The sequence below is a fragment of the Oxyura jamaicensis genome (assembly GCF_011077185.1).
Source record: "Oxyura jamaicensis isolate SHBP4307 breed ruddy duck chromosome 6 unlocalized genomic scaffold, BPBGC_Ojam_1.0 oxy6_random_OJ70851, whole genome shotgun sequence".
NCBI lineage: Eukaryota > Metazoa > Chordata > Aves > Anseriformes > Anatidae > Oxyura > Oxyura jamaicensis.
The window spans coordinates 1-17,023 of record NW_023304003.1 but is presented as its reverse complement, the minus strand read 5'-3'; the positions used below and the strand labels follow the sequence as shown (position 1 = coordinate 17,023).

Below are 17,023 nucleotides of genomic sequence, written 5' to 3'. Positions count from 1 at the left end.
CGCCCCGGGGCCACGGGCACCGAGCCGCCGCCGGCCCCTTCTCGCCCCGCCGCTCCCTGCCCTTCCCCTCCCTTTTTCCCTGCCCTTCCCTTCCCTTCCACCGCCGGCCATGCCGCGCCGCGCCGCCGCCCCTCCCCGCCCCGCCCGCCGAGCCTCACCGCGCCGTGCCCGCCTCCGCCCGGACCCCGGTGCGGGTCCCCGAGCCGCCGCCGCCGCCGCCGCTGCACGCACGTGTGCGGCATGTGCCCGCCCGGCGCGACGGGCACCGCCGGGATCGTGCCCCGGGCAGAGACACCCGGCAGCGACACCCCAGCTGTGCCACGCCAAATGTGCCACCCAGCAGTGCCACCCCAAATGTGCCGCCCAAATTCTGCCACCTGGCAGTGCCACCCCAAATGTACCACCCCAACTGTGCCACCCCAACTGTGCCACCCCAACTGTGCCACCCCAATTGCTGTCCCTGCCTAGGAATGCCTGGGGGGACCCGAGCCGCATGAAGCCCCCTGGACACTGGTGAACGTTGGTACTGGTGAGCAGTTTTTGGGGGGAAAAGCCTCTACTGGTGAGCAGTTTTTTTGGGGGAAAAGCACCTCTGTGCTCCCTCTCCTGCAGTGCCAGGCTCGAGACCATGCTGGCAGAGAGGCCCCAGGCTCCAGCCCCGCTGTGCTCTCTCCCCAGCCCTTCCCCACGCTATCCCCTGTCCCTTCCCCTTCTCTCCATCCTCCCCTCGCCCTGCTGCATTGCCCACTTCAGCCCCACTGGGCACGGCACTCGGGTGCTCCCTCACCAGTTTGCCCAGTGACAACTGGGAGCCCCACTGCTGCTCAGGTCACTCGAGAGCAGCTGGCAGACCTGGGCTGGCCTCTGCCAGAGGGAAGGGGGGCACCAGCTCACCGATGGCTGCAGCAACAAAAGGCACCTTATAAAGAAGCACAGCAGCGCTTATTGGCACGGCCCCGCGCTCCCGCACACGCCAGCAGCTGGGATCTGGCACGGAGGAGGCTTGGGGCCGGCACAGCCTCGGCTGGGAGCCTGCCAGCCCCAGGCTCTGGTCCTCCCACACGGCCACGTCCCCAGGGCTGGGCTCTCCCTTGAGCCAAGCTCCCGGGGGCATGCTGCCCGTCCCCGCGGTGTCTGCCCCGTGCACTGGGGAGTCTGCGGGCTCCTCCTGCCTGCCCTGCTTTCTGTCCCACCCCAGGCCATGTCCCGGATTCGGGTCCCCACGGAGCCTGCCTCTAGCGGGGTGACACAGGCAGCAATTAACATCCCCTCTCCCCACCTCTCGGCGATAAACACTTCTCGGGGTGGTCCAGGATGGGGAGATGAGCAGATGCACCCCCAGAGGACACGTTTGCCCGTGTACATCTCCCTGGGGTGATGCTCTGCAATCTGCAGTGCCTGCCCCAGGGCTGCCCTGGGACTTGGATCTGTAATTGCAAAATTCTGTCTGCTGACGCAGGAGCAACCTTCCCACTGTCCCAGCTCCCACACCACCCTCTTGCCAGCACCACCAGCCCCAGAGGGACCCCATGTCCCTGCCATGGCACAGCACCCTGCCTCCTGCTCCTGGCCCCGTGCACGCACTGGGTCACTGCCCTGGGGACAGCAGCCCCCTGACAGCTGGGGACCTGCACACCTCCTCCTGCTGCACAAGGGGGGCATCAGCTCCAGAGCGAGGGTCAGGCACCCGTAGAGTCTCTGCCCCACACGGGAGGTGACAGTGTGGGGTGTCCCCCTGTGGGGCAATTCAACAGCAGAGCATTTCCCATTGCAAAGTGCCATATAATGGGGAAAGGGCTCAGGGACATGTGCCCACCTCTGCTCCTCACCCAGCTTCCAGCTGGAGGTCTTGCTCTCCCACCGCCCTCCAGCCAAGGCCGCCAGAAGAGGCAGAGGCATCCCAGTGCTCGGGGAGGGCTGGCTGTGTTTTCACTGGGGCAAATTTCCTACTCGCAAGGTCAAGATAAAACCATGGACTGAGGATATCGTGTGCTGAGGGATGCCAGAGCCTTGGTCTGAGCCTCGAGGCTCCACGAGCCAAGGCTGTCTGGCCGGGGCAGGGAGCCCCGTGGCTCGGCGGAGCGCATGGGGCACCTACAGCCTGGCCACTTGTGCCCTCAGGAGAGACGGGAAGTCCCGGGCTGCAGAGCCATTCCCCCAGCACAGAGCCCGATCTGACACCGACCACTGCAACCAACAATGCCAAAGGTGTGGGGACACATGGGGACAGCCGGCAGCACACACGGGCCTGGGCCTGCTTGTGTTCTCCATCAGGAACCCTGCGTGCAAAGCTGCAACCCCGCTCCAACCCCACCAGCACCAGCTGTGTCACGGCACCTACAGGGGTTCCCAAAATCCTTTCCCCAGCCCTTTCCAGTAAAGGCCCCTTCATGGGAGCACCCCAAGGGCACCCCCAGCTGTCCTGCTTCCCGTCCCTGCACCTCAATGTCATTCCTGGTGCTGTGTCCTTGCACCCTCGCAGCTCCTCCTGTGCCCCTGTGGAGGTGTTGCTGCGGTTGGACCCCGGGGTCTGTGGATGGTAAGCGAGGCACTGTCCCTGCAGTGTCACTGGGGCTCTCCACTTTGGTCCTGTGCCGTGGCAGAGCGGTAGGAAGCAGATTCCTCCTCCAGAAAGCAGTGATCCACGGCTGGATACTGCCACCCTCTGCTGCTCGGCGCCTCTTGGACATCGCCAGTTGCACTGCACAAATCTTGCCTGGCCTCTGTGCCACCATGTCCCTGCCCTCGGTGTCCCAAAGAGGGGGAGGGCCTAGCCAGCACCTCTCTCCTTCAAAATGTCCTCGGGGTGATCCAGAGACCACAAAGCAGACGCGATATCCCACCCTCCTCTCACAACTGCAGGCACCAGCGGCGACACAAAGCTCGCATCCCCACATGGCCTCCCCAAGCGGAGCCAAAGTGGAGGCGAAGTCAGGCCAGGGCAATAGGTACAGGACTGCAGGGGTCTTGCCCGGCAAGGAACAGGAGGCTGCTGCACATGGGGAGGGAAGCGGCAGTGTCAGGGAGCCCTGGCCTCCACAAGGACAGACTGTGGAATTTCTACCAGCGCCCAACTTCTGACAGGCCTCTCCCTGCAGCCGCCACAGCCATGGGGCTGTCCCGCGACGGGAACTTCTGTGGGCTGGAGGAAAGCTCACAGACCTGTAGCTTCCAACACAGCTGGGGAAGATGAAACATGGGATGTGCTCTCACCTACATGCCTGCCACAACAGGACGATGACTACTGGCCTGACCAGCCACCTCACAGGACACCAGCACAGCCCAGTCCTGACCCTTCCCTTTCCCTGGCAGCAGAGGTTAGGCCCGGGCTACAAACAAGCAGCACGGGGTTAGACTCCACACCGAGCCTTGGCGGCCCAGCAAGCACATTTGGTCACTCACCTCATGTTGGAGGCCAAGGGAGTGCCAAAGCTGTCCTCTGAGCAGCAAGGGCTGCGCCGAACGCCTTTCCTTTGCCTGCCTCGCTCCTCCTCCCTCTCGGTCCAGGGCACATCTGTGGCCGAGCTGGTCCCAGAGTCCGGCTCCAAGTGAGCCAGAGGAGCAAAGTTCTCCTCGATCAGCTTGGCGCTGTCTCGGATCTGTCCCTGTACTTCTGGGGTGAGGGTTGGGAGGTCAAAAGTGAAAAAGGTCCCATGGGTGCGGGCTGGGGAGGAGAGGATGTCAATGGAGTCCAGGCTGGTGTAAGACGTGCCTTTGGCTCGATGGGACTCCATGATGCTCTCAAAATGCTTGCTGAAAGAGTCCATGCCATCCTTGGAGAGGCTGTGCCCTAGCAGGAAAGGCACTGGAGACTTGAGCATACCCTGCGTGTCTCGATCCATGATCCTAGAGGGAAAGAAAGTGAGAAGAACCGGTCACTGAGGAGCAAGGGATCAGAGCCCTGAAACAAAAGCCCATGCACTGCTCCGGAAGGAAACTGGGGAGGGCAGAAGTCTCCTCTGAGCAGCTGCAGGACGCCAGACCTCCGAGGAGAAGCCTTGCCTGCCCGAGACATGATGGGAAGAGGGACTGCCTGGCCTCCCTCCAGACATATGCTTCTCCTTTAATGAGCTACAGACTTTTGTTCCTTTAGTGGCTCATCCTCCTAAGAAGCTTATGAGAGGGCTACTGCTCCCAGTCACTCGCCTTCAGCCTAGATCCAATAAACGGCTCAGGCACCAAACCAGGATGTGCTTCAGCTCCACTTCCAGCCAAATCTGCAAGTGCTTGAATTTTCCACGAGCCTTCAGAGCTCCCGGCACCCACAGCACTCCCGAAGCCACTGAGGACAGCGCGATGCCTTTGTCCACATACACGACACCGCAGGCACCGAGCAAAGCCTGCCTGCAAGGTCTGCACAGCCAGCAGTTCCCAACACACGTCTTGAAGAAGGAGGAAAAAGCAGGACGGCTTGGTGGTCAGAGCACCTGCACCCAGCCCGGCTTACTTCCTAGGGGACTGCTCTAGCCACTCGGCTGTACCTCCCCTACAAAGATGAACCACTGTGAAAATAACACAGGGGATGACTCCAGAGAGAGCAGGATATCCTATCCTGACAGCAAGGGCAAAACCCCAGGTGCTGCTCCCTGCCAAGGCACCCAAACCCATCTCTCCTGGCCCTGGCTAATCATCCAGTCACCTATCAGCCCTGCAGGAAGGCTCAGCTCGGCTCCAGCACGGGTCTGGGTCCAGCCCAACACAGGAGCTTCTAACTCTCCAACCCCCGAGACTTTTCGTCTGTCGGTGAGGTAAGTTGCAACCCGCCCATCGGTCCAAGCATGTGGCAGTAGGGATACTCCCAACACCGAGAACAGCAGTGCTTCAGTCATATAAGCACAAGCACAGCCCTAAAAGCCTGTTTTACTCAGAAGCTGCTATCGCTCCATTAAAGTACCAGAAAAGCACTTGTTATGCCACTCTCTTTCCTGATTAAAAGCAAAGAACTGATCCAGCTTGTCATAACATTTGTTATGAACAAACAGCCTCATACAGAAGGCTCAGAAAATGCATTGCTGTTTGAAGCACCAAGTGGTTTTCTCATTCATTAGCTTTCACACGCTGCTCAAAAATCTCACCCTGATTATTCACCAGGCCACGAGCTGCCAGCTTCACTGCACCAGATGCAGGTGGCCTCAAAGGGAGCCCAGCTAAGTGAGCAGTGGGTAGGAAAGGCAGGATGAAGGCTGCTCTTGTCAATCCAAGAGCATTTCCCCAGCTGCATAGCACTGCACTGCGTCCTTACCAGTCCAGCACGAGCCCTGGGAGCCACCTCAGAGGGGACTTTCTGATGAGGACGTGGGAGAAGAGACCCCTCAGCATTTACAACTGCGAATGTGCATTCACTGTTCTCACCATTTTGCACTGTGCTGCTGAGATGAGCTTAATGCTGCTGACTTCATTTTGTGTCTTGCATCCATAAGGAGGGCCAGGGGCTGTACAGGAAAGGACAACAGCCGCAGACAGAAAGGACCTCGTTCCCAGGGGAGGGTAAGGGAATCGGGCTTATTTTTGTCATCAAGCTTATTGCCGCCAAAACACTGAGAAAACATAGCTGCTTCTGTCCGCACCATCTGAGCTGCAGGAACAATCTCTCCACCCCAAAATAGCAAGCCAGCTGTAAGCAAACCCATTCAGACCCAGCAGTACCTCGTCACAGCAGCACAGGCACAGGGTCTGCTTGCCCCAGCAGGGTCAGCAGCCTGCCCCGCGCTGCCCAGCCCTGCCTGGCTCTGCCTGTGGCTCCCCCAGGCAGGGGCGGTGCAGGAGGCTCAGCCCCAGGGCCAGGCAGTGCAGCCGGGCAGCGCGAGGGGAGGAGATGCTGAGGGTGCAGTCAAGCACCTGCACAGCAGCGGCAGGCAGCGCAAAAACGTATTTCTGGCTTCGAGCTGGTGTGGGACACACGGTGATCCACTCCTGGAGGTGGGCCAGGTGGGTGAGCAGGGGACACGCGTCCCCTCCGGGAAGGCTCCCCTGGCAGAAGGCCCAAGGGCTGTCCTGGGCAAGGCTGCTCCACTTCCAGGGAGAAAAGGTGCTTCTGCCTCCGGCCAGCCCTGCACACTCCAGGGACCGGGGCACCGTGCTGCAAAGCCTCCTCTGGCTCCTTGGCCGGGGCATCGGCGCTGCTGGTCATGGCAGGCCCTGCCACCACCTTACTGACCCGCCGGGGATGCTCGGGGAGGGGGCGGATGAGCCCGCTCTTGCTGACAGGTCTCAGCTCCCTGCCACTAATGGGAATAAAGACAGTAAAGGCTTAGGCTGGTCATTAGTTGTAGAGCTGGCTCTAAATATACTCAGGGAGAGGATTTGCTGGACAAAGACGCTGTTTCTTCTGTCACTTTCCATGTCTTATTTGATTCTGTATTGGATTTTTCAGCCTGATGTCCTGCCAGCTGTTAGCACATCTCTTATTTTGGAGGGCAGATCACACAGGAGGTGCCCTTTGGCCAGAATATGAAGGGCAACAAGACAGTGCCCAGCCAACCCCCCCTTGCAGAGGGTGCTAAACCCCTAAGGCTAGGTTTCCAAAGGGATTTATATCTGCAAATCAGCATCTGATGGTGCTTCAGCAATTTTGCAGGGCTGGTCCTTCCGGCTACCAACAAAGCTCTTCAGAAAAACTGCTGGTTTGTAACAGCTCTGGCAGAGCAGGGTGCCGCTGGCTCCTGGGATTCTGTGGGGTAAGGGGCCTTTGTAATCGCCCCAGCATCACCCCTCCTGCAAGCAGGCGAAGCAGAAAGCTTGGAGTAGCAAACATCAATACCAGTGACTGGTGAACAGGAGGGAGGACTGCAGCTGCAGAGCTCGGAAGCGGCGTGTAAGCAAAAGCCCAGGGCTGTACTGCAGGTACCGAACGAGCTTGCAGCTTTAGGCGAGCAATTTTCAGCATGCTGCCTGCAGGGTCTGCACCCAGCTGGGGAGCAGGCAGGGGTCTGCACACCAAAAAAAAGCCGAAAGCCACGGGTCTACAGAGCAGCTGTGTAAAACGGGCACACCACCACTATACACTCATACCGGGAGCACCGTGTTTCAGGGCAGCAATGCATTTCAGTACACATCCGACCTCTCCAGCACTGCCTGGCGCGCTGCGGTAAGGTGTCTCAGAGGACAAAAAGCAGGTCTAGGCTTACAGCCCACAGGAATTGTAATGGCCTAGTACAGGTTTGGAAATAGATTATCACCACGTAAGATAATGGTTACAGCAACTTGAAGAACTTGCTTGGAGTGATAATAATATAACTTTACAGCTTTGCAAATCTTCTATGACAATTCATTTGGAAAAAAAAATGCATTTCCTTCTTGGAAAAAACAGCAGGAGCCCAGCTCCCCTCCGCAATGTGCACCTTCCCTTCCACTGCAGCCCAGAGCCTCACGCTTCTCCCTCCCAGAGCAGGGGCACCACTGCAAGTTATTTTTTCTATCATCTCTTCCCACCACCAACACCAAAACCTCCCTCTTCCTTTTCTTCCACCCCCGTGCATCCTGCCCGCCTTTGGCACAGTGTGGCAGTGCACGCTGCCAGGCACCCCCCCGTCCTGGCACGCGGGGACCGCCTGGCTCTGCTTCCCCAACGAGACCTTGCCCCCACGTGTGGAGCGTTTGCTGATGAAGCTGAGCCCCCTCATCCCACCCAAGGGTCCACCACCGTCCTGGTACACGATATTTTGCCACACAAGTGAGAAATGACGCACAGTGCAGTGGTGTGAAAAGGCTCTCTCCAGCCCAAAGAGCTCCCCTGACACTGTCACCCGAGTGCCCTGGCTCGGACAGGTGACCTGAGCTCAGGACTTGTCTCCACGGGAGTGGGTCCTGAGGTCTGTGCCCTGCACTGGACACCAGCACCACCCCACTCCTTCCATGGGGCAGCGAGGGACCCCCAGCCCCGCAGGGTGCTCCAGGCCCCCCCCGACCCCACGCACAGCTCAGACACAGCTGCCGAGAGTTTTGGCTTGGGCACTTGTTTGGCAGAGCCCGTTTTGTCACACACTTGGGATACCGAGAAGGGCGAGGGGAGCTTTCTGCCCTCACATGCTGAGCCTCACCTTTCCCTGTTCTCCTTCCTCATGGCCTCGAACACCTCATTGTCCTCCTCCACGTCTCTGCCACGCAGTCCGTCCTTCGCGCGCTTGGTGCTGTGCTCAGAGAGCCCCTCGGGTGTGCTGTTCCTCCGGCCTGGGGTCCCCATGAAGCTGGGGTTGCTCTCGCTGTCCTTTTGGCTCTCAATAGCCGAATCCACCTCATCCTTCTCAGCCAGGATATCATCGATGTTGGTTTCACGATAGCACCGCAGCGGCACGGTGTCCAGGTCTGTCTCGGAGTACTTCACCGTCCTCCTTATGATGCCCGTCTCACAGGAGCCGTGCTCCTTGCCGCCCAGCGGGGACACCTCGATCTCCACCTCCACGTGGCTCAGGCCGTGCTCGGGCACCGACTTCTGTGGCTCCACGGGCAGCAGGCAGCCAGGATTCGGGGACGGCTCAGCAAGGGGGGGCGAGGAGCCTGGAAGAGAGCCCAGAGCCCCCGTTTGACCCCAGGTCCCAGTAGATCAGGGCTCTGTGTCCCCCCCGGACCAGCTGGTAGCAACAGGTCCCTGCCCAACACCTTACCTGCCTTTGGGGCCTCCAGTGAGCCATAGAAGAACTCCCACTTGGCCCTGGCGATGCGCTGGGCATGGGCTGAGCTCTGCCGGGGGCATGGCCAGGCGCTGCCCTGCGGGGGGACATGGTGGTCAGTGGGCGATGGGGCTGGGCCATCTCAGCCCAGCGTGGGGTCACGGGCACCTACCTGGGGCCGGGGGCCAGCAGGGACGTCCCCCGGTGGGGCCTGCAGCCCGTTGGTGAGGGAGCTGAAGAGGCAGCTGGCAGCGAGGGTGCAGGCGTCCCTCCCGCCCCCGCGGGGACGCGTCTCCCCCGGGGACCTGCTGCCAGCCAGGAGTGGGTCGGACACGGAGGCCTCCAGCTTCAGCTTGCGGAGCAGCCGCTCCTGGGGCTGGGGCTGGCTGGGGGGCACACACCAGCCCTCTCCGAGCTCCACACCACAGGGCCCGTTCTCCCGGGGGGCCGGGGGGCCGCCGAGGGGCCGCACGCTGGCCTTCTCGATGAAGCGGAAGGTGACGACGGAGCTGCGTCCCTCGGGGGCCACCAGCGGGCTGCGGCTGCCGGGCGAGGCGAGCCCCGCAACCTGCTGGCCCCTCCGCGGGGTGCAGGGGGCCGTCAGGCGCCCCCCGCCCGGGCAGCCGCCGTTGCCGAAGGGCCCCGTCTCTGTTGGCTTGTGGGCCAGGGAGCCCGTGCTGTTGTAGAGGCCGAGGGGGCAGCGGCGGGCGTCGGGGGCCAGGCCCTTGCGCAGGAGGTGGAGGCGGCCGGCGTTGAGGTTGGGGGTGAGGCAGCGCGGGGGGCTGCGGCGGCCCGGCTCGGGGCTGGCGGCGGCTGGAGGCCAGGGCCGGTGGTCTCCGTGGTGGGAGAAGGGTGGGGGAGAGGCGGCGCAGCCCTCAGCGGTGGGGAGGTGGATGAGGCCTCCCGCCTGCGCCATGCTGACGGAGAGGGGAACGCAGGCGTCAGGTCCGGAGCCAGGCAGGGCAAGGCATCCTCAGGCAGCCCTAAAGGGCAAGGAGAGGTGGTTAGAGGACGGGGCACAAGACGGGGAGATGCAGACAGGGGAATGCTGCTCAGAGATGGGTGTAGGGTGCGGATTGGCCCAAGCATCTGCAGACAGGTGGCCCAAGAAGAGGAGCCCCAACTGCCCCATACCCAGACTGATGCAAGGGCATGGCTGAGGGCACCGGGGCAGCTCCGAAGCCCCCAGATGGACTTCACCAAGTGGGGGCCAGGAATGCCAGGAGGAGCGCCAGGTCCTCAGGAACAGGATGGGGATGAGTGGCTCTGCGATGTGATCAGACTCCACATGGCCACAGGGGGCTAGAGCAATGGAGAGGACATACAATGGGTGGGTGCCCTGTCCTCATGGCAGCTCAGCTCAGAAAGAGCTCCAGGTGAGACAACCCTGTCCGAGCTCCCTCCTGCAGCAGGAAGCATGAGATAGATGTTCACAGGCAGACAGTGTCCATCACACCAGCCCCACCGTGGGGACACCAGCAGCTCCTCGCCCAGGCTCTGGGCACACCAGGGGAGCGCTTCCTTCCCTGGGTCCCCTGGACGCTCAGGCGCTGCCCCTGTAGACCAGCACCACCCAGACGTGGTGGGAGAGCATGCTGCTGAATACTTTTACTACCTGTAGCTACCTAAAATCACCTCAACAAGGGAGAATACACTGGATCACTGAGACATCCCCAGATTACACCCACTGAAGGAGTTTGACACCATCAGCACGAGCAAGAAGCCTGTCTCTTTGGAGGTCAACTTGTGTTTTAACTATGTCACCCCGTCATATGCTGCAGCTGCGATCCGTGGCGCAGACAGAGCTGTCAACACCAGCAGATCCAAAAAGCAGTGGTTGAGACAGTCCTGCCCCGGGGGGAGCGAGTGCGCCTGTGCCAGCAACACGACCCCGGCTCGCCTGCCCCTGCCTCGGGACTGCTCCCCTGCCAGGGATCCCTGTCACCCCAGCATGGCGAGGCACTGCATGGCAAGGTAGGTGCCAACACCCTCAGTGCTGCCGGCACTGGTCCTTCTCACAGGGCAGCTAACATGTGGACTCGGCTTTCCCCAAGCTCCTCTGAACTCCTGGTGCACAGCAAAGGTTCAGCCCTGGCGGCTTTTGGCTTCCCTGGACACAGAGGTACTCATTCTCATGCTTGGATCTCACCACTTGAAAGCAAGGAACCAAACACTACTTGCAAATGGAGGAAAGCACGATTTCTTCTCCCCGTTTCTCAGTGCAAAACAGACAGGATTACACCGAAGGGCACAGGACTGGATTTTCAGTGGTGTTTAGGCTCGAGGGATGCAGAGACATAACTCTTAATAAAACAGCCCAAATCACCCACGTGGGGCGGGCGCCTCTCTATCTGCACTACTACACTTCTGAAAAATTTGGCTCCTACTGAGCAGCAGCAATCTGCAATTCACTCGCTGCAGAAAATATTCTCTGTTTAAGATGTCAGTTACTGTTTTTACAATCTTTTCCCCTGTTATGGTTATCCTCACATTCAAGGTTGCTTAACTGATAAATAACAAAAATGCTGGGTTTATATATTTCAGCTGAAATCCCACTTTTTATCTAAATGTGGACTGACACACATGCCAAGGAAAAAAGTTATCACCAGAAAATAGTCGGCATTCACCGTAACATAACAAACCTATAAAAAACAGCCTATCTCCATGTACACGAGTTATTGCTGAAATAAATGGGATGAGCACAGCGTGTCCTCCCGGTTATCGAGGGAGGATCATCAGACTCGTAGCAAAGGCCATGCCGTCTGCAAGGCACCGGAGCCAGCCTGTTACTCCATCCAGCGGAGTGAGCCTTTCTTTAATAATGAAAGGCAAAAAGCACTAACGCAACCGAGATGAAAAATCCATGATGTAGCTGAGACTTCCTGCTTGCCAATTTAAATCATGAATCAAAACGATGCTCCTTAAATCACCGTGATGAATGGGGCTGGGCTGAAAGGCACCTGGGGGAGCCTTGCTGGTCCCGCTGCCCAGGGCAGAAGCTGTGCGAAGGGAAGGAAGCCACGGGCAGCGGGGGCACGCGTCCAGGGAGAAAGACTCGGGATGGCAGTGGGAGGCTTCACACCGGTGTGGGGGGTTCATTTCCCGCTGGAACCTCTCAGGTGCACAAGAAACTTGCTCTCAGCTTCTCAGCAGCCCAGGGGGTGGCGGGGGGCTCCTGCTGGCCCCTGTGCCGTGCCAGTGCTGAGTGGGGCGGCGAGGGGGAAGCAGCAGGCACCGGGCGCTGCCGTGCTGCGGGGGAAGAGCACACCCACGCGAGACGCGTGGGGGATGCGAGGGAACAACCATCTTTTTTTTTAAAAAAAAAAAAAAAGGGGGGGGGGGGGGGTGCAAAGAACGGGGTAGAGACGGGAGGGAAGGGCAGGGACCTGTGTTCCCCCCGTGCCCCCCGCCCGTCCTCCCTCGCCCCGCACCTCCCGCCTGGCCGGGATCAGTGGATGTGGCATCCAGCCGAGGACGCAGCCCCCGGCCGGGAGCTCCCCGCTGTCCCCGCGGCCCCGCCGCTCCCCGCCGCCACGGCTGCGACCCGCAAGTGCTGCAACTTGCCCCGCCGCGGCCACCCGGCCCCCGGCCCCGCCGTTACCGGCACTGCCGCCGCCGCCTCCGCCGCATCCTCCGCTGCTCCGCGATGCTGCCGCCCGGCTCGGCTCGGCTCGGCTCGGCTCGGCACAGCACGGCTTGCACGGCTCGGTGCCACCGGCACGGCTCGGCTCGGCGCGGTGCCACCGTCCCCAGCCCGCCGCTCCCCGCCGCGCTAATCCCGGCGCGGGGCCGTCACTCCGCCCCGCTGACAGCCCCGGCAGCCAATGGCAGCCCCGCGGGGAGCCGTGTCCCGCCCCCCCCCGGTGGCACCGGGACCGGCGGTGGCCGCGGGGAGCGTCCCCGGGGTGCGTGTCCCGGGGTGGCGCCGTGACCCCGGCCCCACGGCACCGACCCTCGGCGTGTCCCTGTCCCTGTGCCACCCACCGTGGGCACCTGCACGGCACCACTGCCCGTGGGGCGCGGGGACAAAACCCCAAAGGTGCCACAGGTCCCACCTGGGCTGCCCACGGGTGGGAAACGCCACCCCAACTGCAAGAAACCTCAAGGATGGGAAAAAAAAAAAACATCCACCACCCCATGCATCCTGCCCACATCCCGCACGGGGCCAGAGGTGCAGCGGTGGGGACCCAGCCACGGCCTGCACGCGGCGGCTGGCAGCCAGCACTCGCTGCCCGATCGATTTGCAATTAAAGAGCGCTTTATTAGCCAGCCCAGCAATCGTTACCAGGTGTGAGAGAGAGGAGAGGCCCGGGAGAGCCGGTGCCTCGCATGCCCACAGTGTGCTCAGGAGGAATTTGGGGGAGCTTGCCCCTTTGTGCTGCTCTCCTGGCCAAGGGCAAGACTGGCTCTGTGCCCACCTGCCCTCACCGTCACCCAGAAGCGTGTCCCCATCTCCCTGCCCGGGCACAGAGACACCGGGAGGAAGCAGCACGCTCCCCTCATCTTTAATGCATGGCAGCACTGCCATTTTCTCCGCTCCTCCTGCAGGCTCCTGCCTGCGCAGCCCGTCCCCCCCACGCTGGGGACTGCAGGTCCCCGAGCTGCCTCGCACGCTGACGGCTTTCCCGGCCGACTCGAGCAAAGCTGGGCTAATTAGGGGCCTCGCTGCCACGGGATCAGCGACCTGATTCCTTCAGCAGCTTCTTGATGGCAGGAGGGCGGCGGGTGGGGGGGGGGAGGCTTTTCTCTAAGCTGCCGCCGGAGCGACAAATTTAACCAAGTGGAAGAGCTCAGAGCTCTCCTGGCGTGCCCACACCGGGACAGACACACCTGCGCCCTCCCGGCTCCATCGCCCCCCGTACCGCCGTCTGCCCCAGCCACAGCCCTTCGCCTTCCCGCAGCCCTGCGCCTCCAGGGCAGAAGCCTCTGTGCTCGCTGTCACCTGGCACCAAACCCTGCATGAGCCTGTCTGGCCCCACGCCGCCCCTTCCACCTCCTGGTCTCTGCCGGCTCCTCAAGCCCAGCCAGAGCTCTGTGTAGCTACTGCTGGCTTTGTCCTTGCTCACCTCGGCAGCCCTGCAGTGCTCCCATCCCTGCCGAGCCCAGAAGGGTCTGGGTGTCACCGGAGCAGCACAGTGAGCAACTTCTTCCCAGGAAGAAGCTAACTGGAGCCATCCGACTGTCCCAGCAGCTGGACAGAGCCAGGTGGCAGGAGGGAGCCACACGCCGCTGACCCCCAGCATGTCCCTCTGCTGCCAAAGGCAGTGGGGCTGTGCTTTGGCCTCAGTGTGCAGTGCGGCCCTGCCAGCGCGGGCATGGCTGTGAGGCAGGTGGGTGCTCCTCACCCAGCTGGGGGAACACCATGGAAATGGAGAGCCTGGCCCCGCAGGAGTCCTGGGGGAGGCGAGGAAGCCGAGCTCCCTTTGTCTCCACACCGAGGGCTCTGGCTCCGGGGCAACCTGTGAGGTCATGTGCATTCCCTCGGGGCCCGAGCTTAACTACACGGCTCTAATTAATCCCTTCTGTGCCAACACCCAACCACATCCTCGCCAGATATTAAAAACCCACTGCAGCATAAGCTGAGTCTGCAATGGGTTGCTGCACTTATCTGTTAACTCCGCCAGGCTGGTGGCTAGGGATAAATGGTGCAAACACCCTTCCTTTTGCTCAGCACACAAATGCTGCTCTAGCGCTCACCCAGGCTAGGAGGTGGTGACAGATCAGCACCAGGGCCCTCCTGCCATCCCGGGTCCCCAGCAGCGGAGACGTGGGCATCCCCTGGCTCCGGCTGCCTTCTGCTCCCAGCTTGGGGGGGCACTCACCTGCTAAGGCTGGGTGAGGACGCGGCCCTGGGGTGTCTGCCAGCACCAGCATCGCTCCATCGGGACGAAGGCAAGAACGCCAGCGTGGTAAAACCTGTCCTGGGGATGTGGGAGGTGGGGCCCCAGCGCAGTTGGAGCCATAAATAATCTCCCTACACAGCAGTTAAGGGAACAATTGTGTGGGAGTATCTCTTGGTAAAAAGATGCTCAGGGAAAAGATGGTCTTGAAGGAAAGCAGTCAGCGGGTTCTGCCTGGTGGGGTGTGCTCTCTGTGGGGAGGGAGCAACCTGGGTGCCAGCAGGCTGCTCAGGCCCCCAAAAGTCACCACACTGGATAGATGAATTTAGCCTGAAACAACCCAAATCTGCAGTTCTTTGGTGTAGCCTCCCAGGACACAGCTTGTGCTGCAGCACAGATCTTTGGAGCTGCTCTCTAACTCGCTCTGCAGCAAATCCCTTCCCTCCACCTTCAGATTCACAGGGAGAAAGGTGAAAGGGTGCAGGGAGGAATGAGCAGGGAATGCAGGGAGTGTCTTCTGCAGGAGAGGGGCAGCGGGCCCCAGGCACACAGCCTAACGCAGCAGGGAGGCAGTGTGGTCACAGACCTAATTGTAAAATAGTGTGGGAACCCTGAAGTGTCAGTCAAGGGGGAGTAATTACAAGCGTGGTGAGGGAACGGAGTATCTAGCCCAGACACCGGGCAAAGGCTCCAGCATGGAAATGTGGACACGTGCTAGGCATGCAACGAAAGCCTGGGAGACATCAAGCAGTGGGTGCATGAGGGGATGCTGCCAGAGCAGCTCAACGTTGGTGTGTAGGAAGAAGCTCCTCGGGCACCTTCCCCTTCCAACCCTGACTTGCACAGCTTGGCTTGGCTTTACTTCTATTTTACTTTATTTATTTTTTTTAGGTCTCACAGTATATTTTTTTAGCCCTCCCTGTATCCTCAGATTCTCTGGTAGACAACTGTAAATACCCCAAAGCCTCTGCAAGGCTGAAGGCATTCAGTCAGGGCAGGTGCTGATCCCGGACAGCAGCTGTGGGCTGGCACTGCACCAACCTCGTAACAACACAGCGTGCCCTCTGCAGCCCGGCCCCTGCGGACACCAGCAGGCCTGAGGACACCCTGCCAGCCTCTTAGGATGCCATTGAGGTGGAAAGAGCTGCATTATCAGCACAAGGGAGAGTCAGGGGTGGCAGGGGGAAAGACTTGCCCAAGCTCAGCCACAAGCCAGGAGCCCCTCTGGGAACCAAGGCCCGGACTCCTGACTTGAGGGCAGCTCCTCTAAGTGTGAGGCCCGTGCCCTAAATCTCGCCCCATTGAGAGCAGGCTGCTCCTATAGGCTCCTCAAACACAGCTAGACACCAGCAGAGCCGGCTGAAGTCTCCGCTCACTTCGGTGGGACACTGATGGGGACGAAGGTGTGGGCAGGGTCAGACCCGAGGCCAGGCGCTCGAGAGCAGCCAGCACCGTGCCTCTCGGAGGAAGACGCAGGCAAGCTGCAGCAGCAGTTGGAGCTAATCCGCTTCCTCCCCCGGAGCTCAGCCTGCTCTCGTCACCGGGGATCAGCTCGGGGCCTGACGCAGGAGGCTTCCGCTCCCCCTCAGGGCTCCCCGGTCAGGGCTCACCGGGATAACGGAGAGCCATGGAGCGGAGCGGTGCCGCCAGCTCACCGCAGGGCTCGGCGCGTGGCTTTGTCCAGATGTGCCTTGTCTGAAATGGTGCCCTCCAAGGGGCACAAAGCCGAAGGGACGGGCAGGTGCCAGGTGACTCGTAAGAGGTGATTCTCCCTTGAAAGGGAAGCGCCTCCCGGCTCACTGCGCTGATCTCCTGAAGGGCACCCTCTAATCCAGGGGCTGGGGCTTTCTGCGTGACGCCGGGAACACGCAGCACCACAGAGACAGCGGGACATGCGTCCTTTATATCCCTTTAGAAAATTAACAACGTGTTTTGTTTCACAGGAGCAGTTGTGACGGTCTTTCCCCCGTGCTGTTTAGTCTGGGAAGCCGGCAGGCATCCCGGGTTGGAGTAGGAAGGTTGTAGCCCAGGCCCTGCCCTCGCCCTACTGCCTGACCCCCTGGGTGGATCCCCCCGGTCGCGAAGGGCCTGCCTGCTGCCGGGGCCGCTGCAGGAGCTGCAGCATCTGGGACTGGCTGGGGGCACGCACCCAGGTGAAACCTGAAACAGCGACCTGCGGACAGCGCCCAGAGGGTGCACAAGCCCGGGCAAAGGGCGCTCCGACAGCAGGACGAGGACTCGCTGCGACACCTGACGGGGGAGCAGAGCACGGTGACGCTCTGCCAGCGGCAGGGGACAGGGCATTACCTCGCGCAGGGCGGTGCGGCTGTGGCACGGCCACCCCTCGCCGCAGACGCGCACAGACACGCGTGGGGCCGCAAGGAGCCCTGTAAGGGGCCGCTGGCCCTACAGCCGTGCCTCAGGGGCTGGCGGCGTGTGTCTGCCGCCAACCCAGGTGTGAACAGCGGGAACTCTGAGCGCTTCAGGGCTGGAAGCTGCGCCCGGCTCCCCGTGCCCCGCACCGCGCGCCTCGCCCAGCCCGCAGCCGGCCCTGCCCGCAGCCGGCCCCCCCCC

The 17,023-nt window shown here is 61.3% G+C and overlaps 1 protein-coding gene across 2 annotated transcripts; it reads right to left on the bottom strand.

The window, feature by feature from the left end:
• Window positions 1–3,167: 3,167 nt before the first annotated feature.
• On the bottom strand, window positions 3,168–14,838 carry LOC118157484 (PH and SEC7 domain-containing protein 1-like). 2 transcript variants are annotated; one of them, XM_035311833.1, is made up of 5 exons: window positions 14,432–14,838; window positions 8,782–9,592; window positions 8,604–8,706; window positions 8,040–8,496; window positions 3,168–3,846 (listed from the first exon to the last, which is right to left on the bottom strand). In XM_035311833.1, exons 2-5 carry the CDS (start codon window positions 9,523–9,525, stop codon window positions 3,399–3,401), a joined length of 1,752 nt encoding a protein of 583 aa, XP_035167724.1. In that variant the 5' UTR covers window positions 9,526–9,592; window positions 14,432–14,838; the 3' UTR covers window positions 3,168–3,398. The 2 variants fall into 2 exon arrangements, with proteins under 2 accessions (XP_035167724.1, XP_035167725.1); XM_035311834.1 differs by lacking the exon at window positions 14,432–14,838 and adding an exon at window positions 12,211–12,402.
• Window positions 14,839–17,023: the final 2,185 nt, after the last annotated feature.

Coding starts and splice junctions, on each gene's coding strand:
- LOC118157484 (XM_035311833.1), bottom strand. CDS start 9,525: ATGGCGCAGGCGGGAGGCCTCATCCACCTCCCCACCGCTGAGGGCTGC. Junction 8,707..8,781: donor CTGCTGGCCCCCGGCCCCAG/GTAGGTGCCCGT, acceptor GTCCCCCCGCAG/GGCAGCGCCTGGCCATGCCC. Junction 3,847..8,039: donor AGGAAGGAGAACAGGGAAAG/GTGAGGCTCAGC, acceptor CTTTCCCTCTAG/GATCATGGATCGAGACACGC.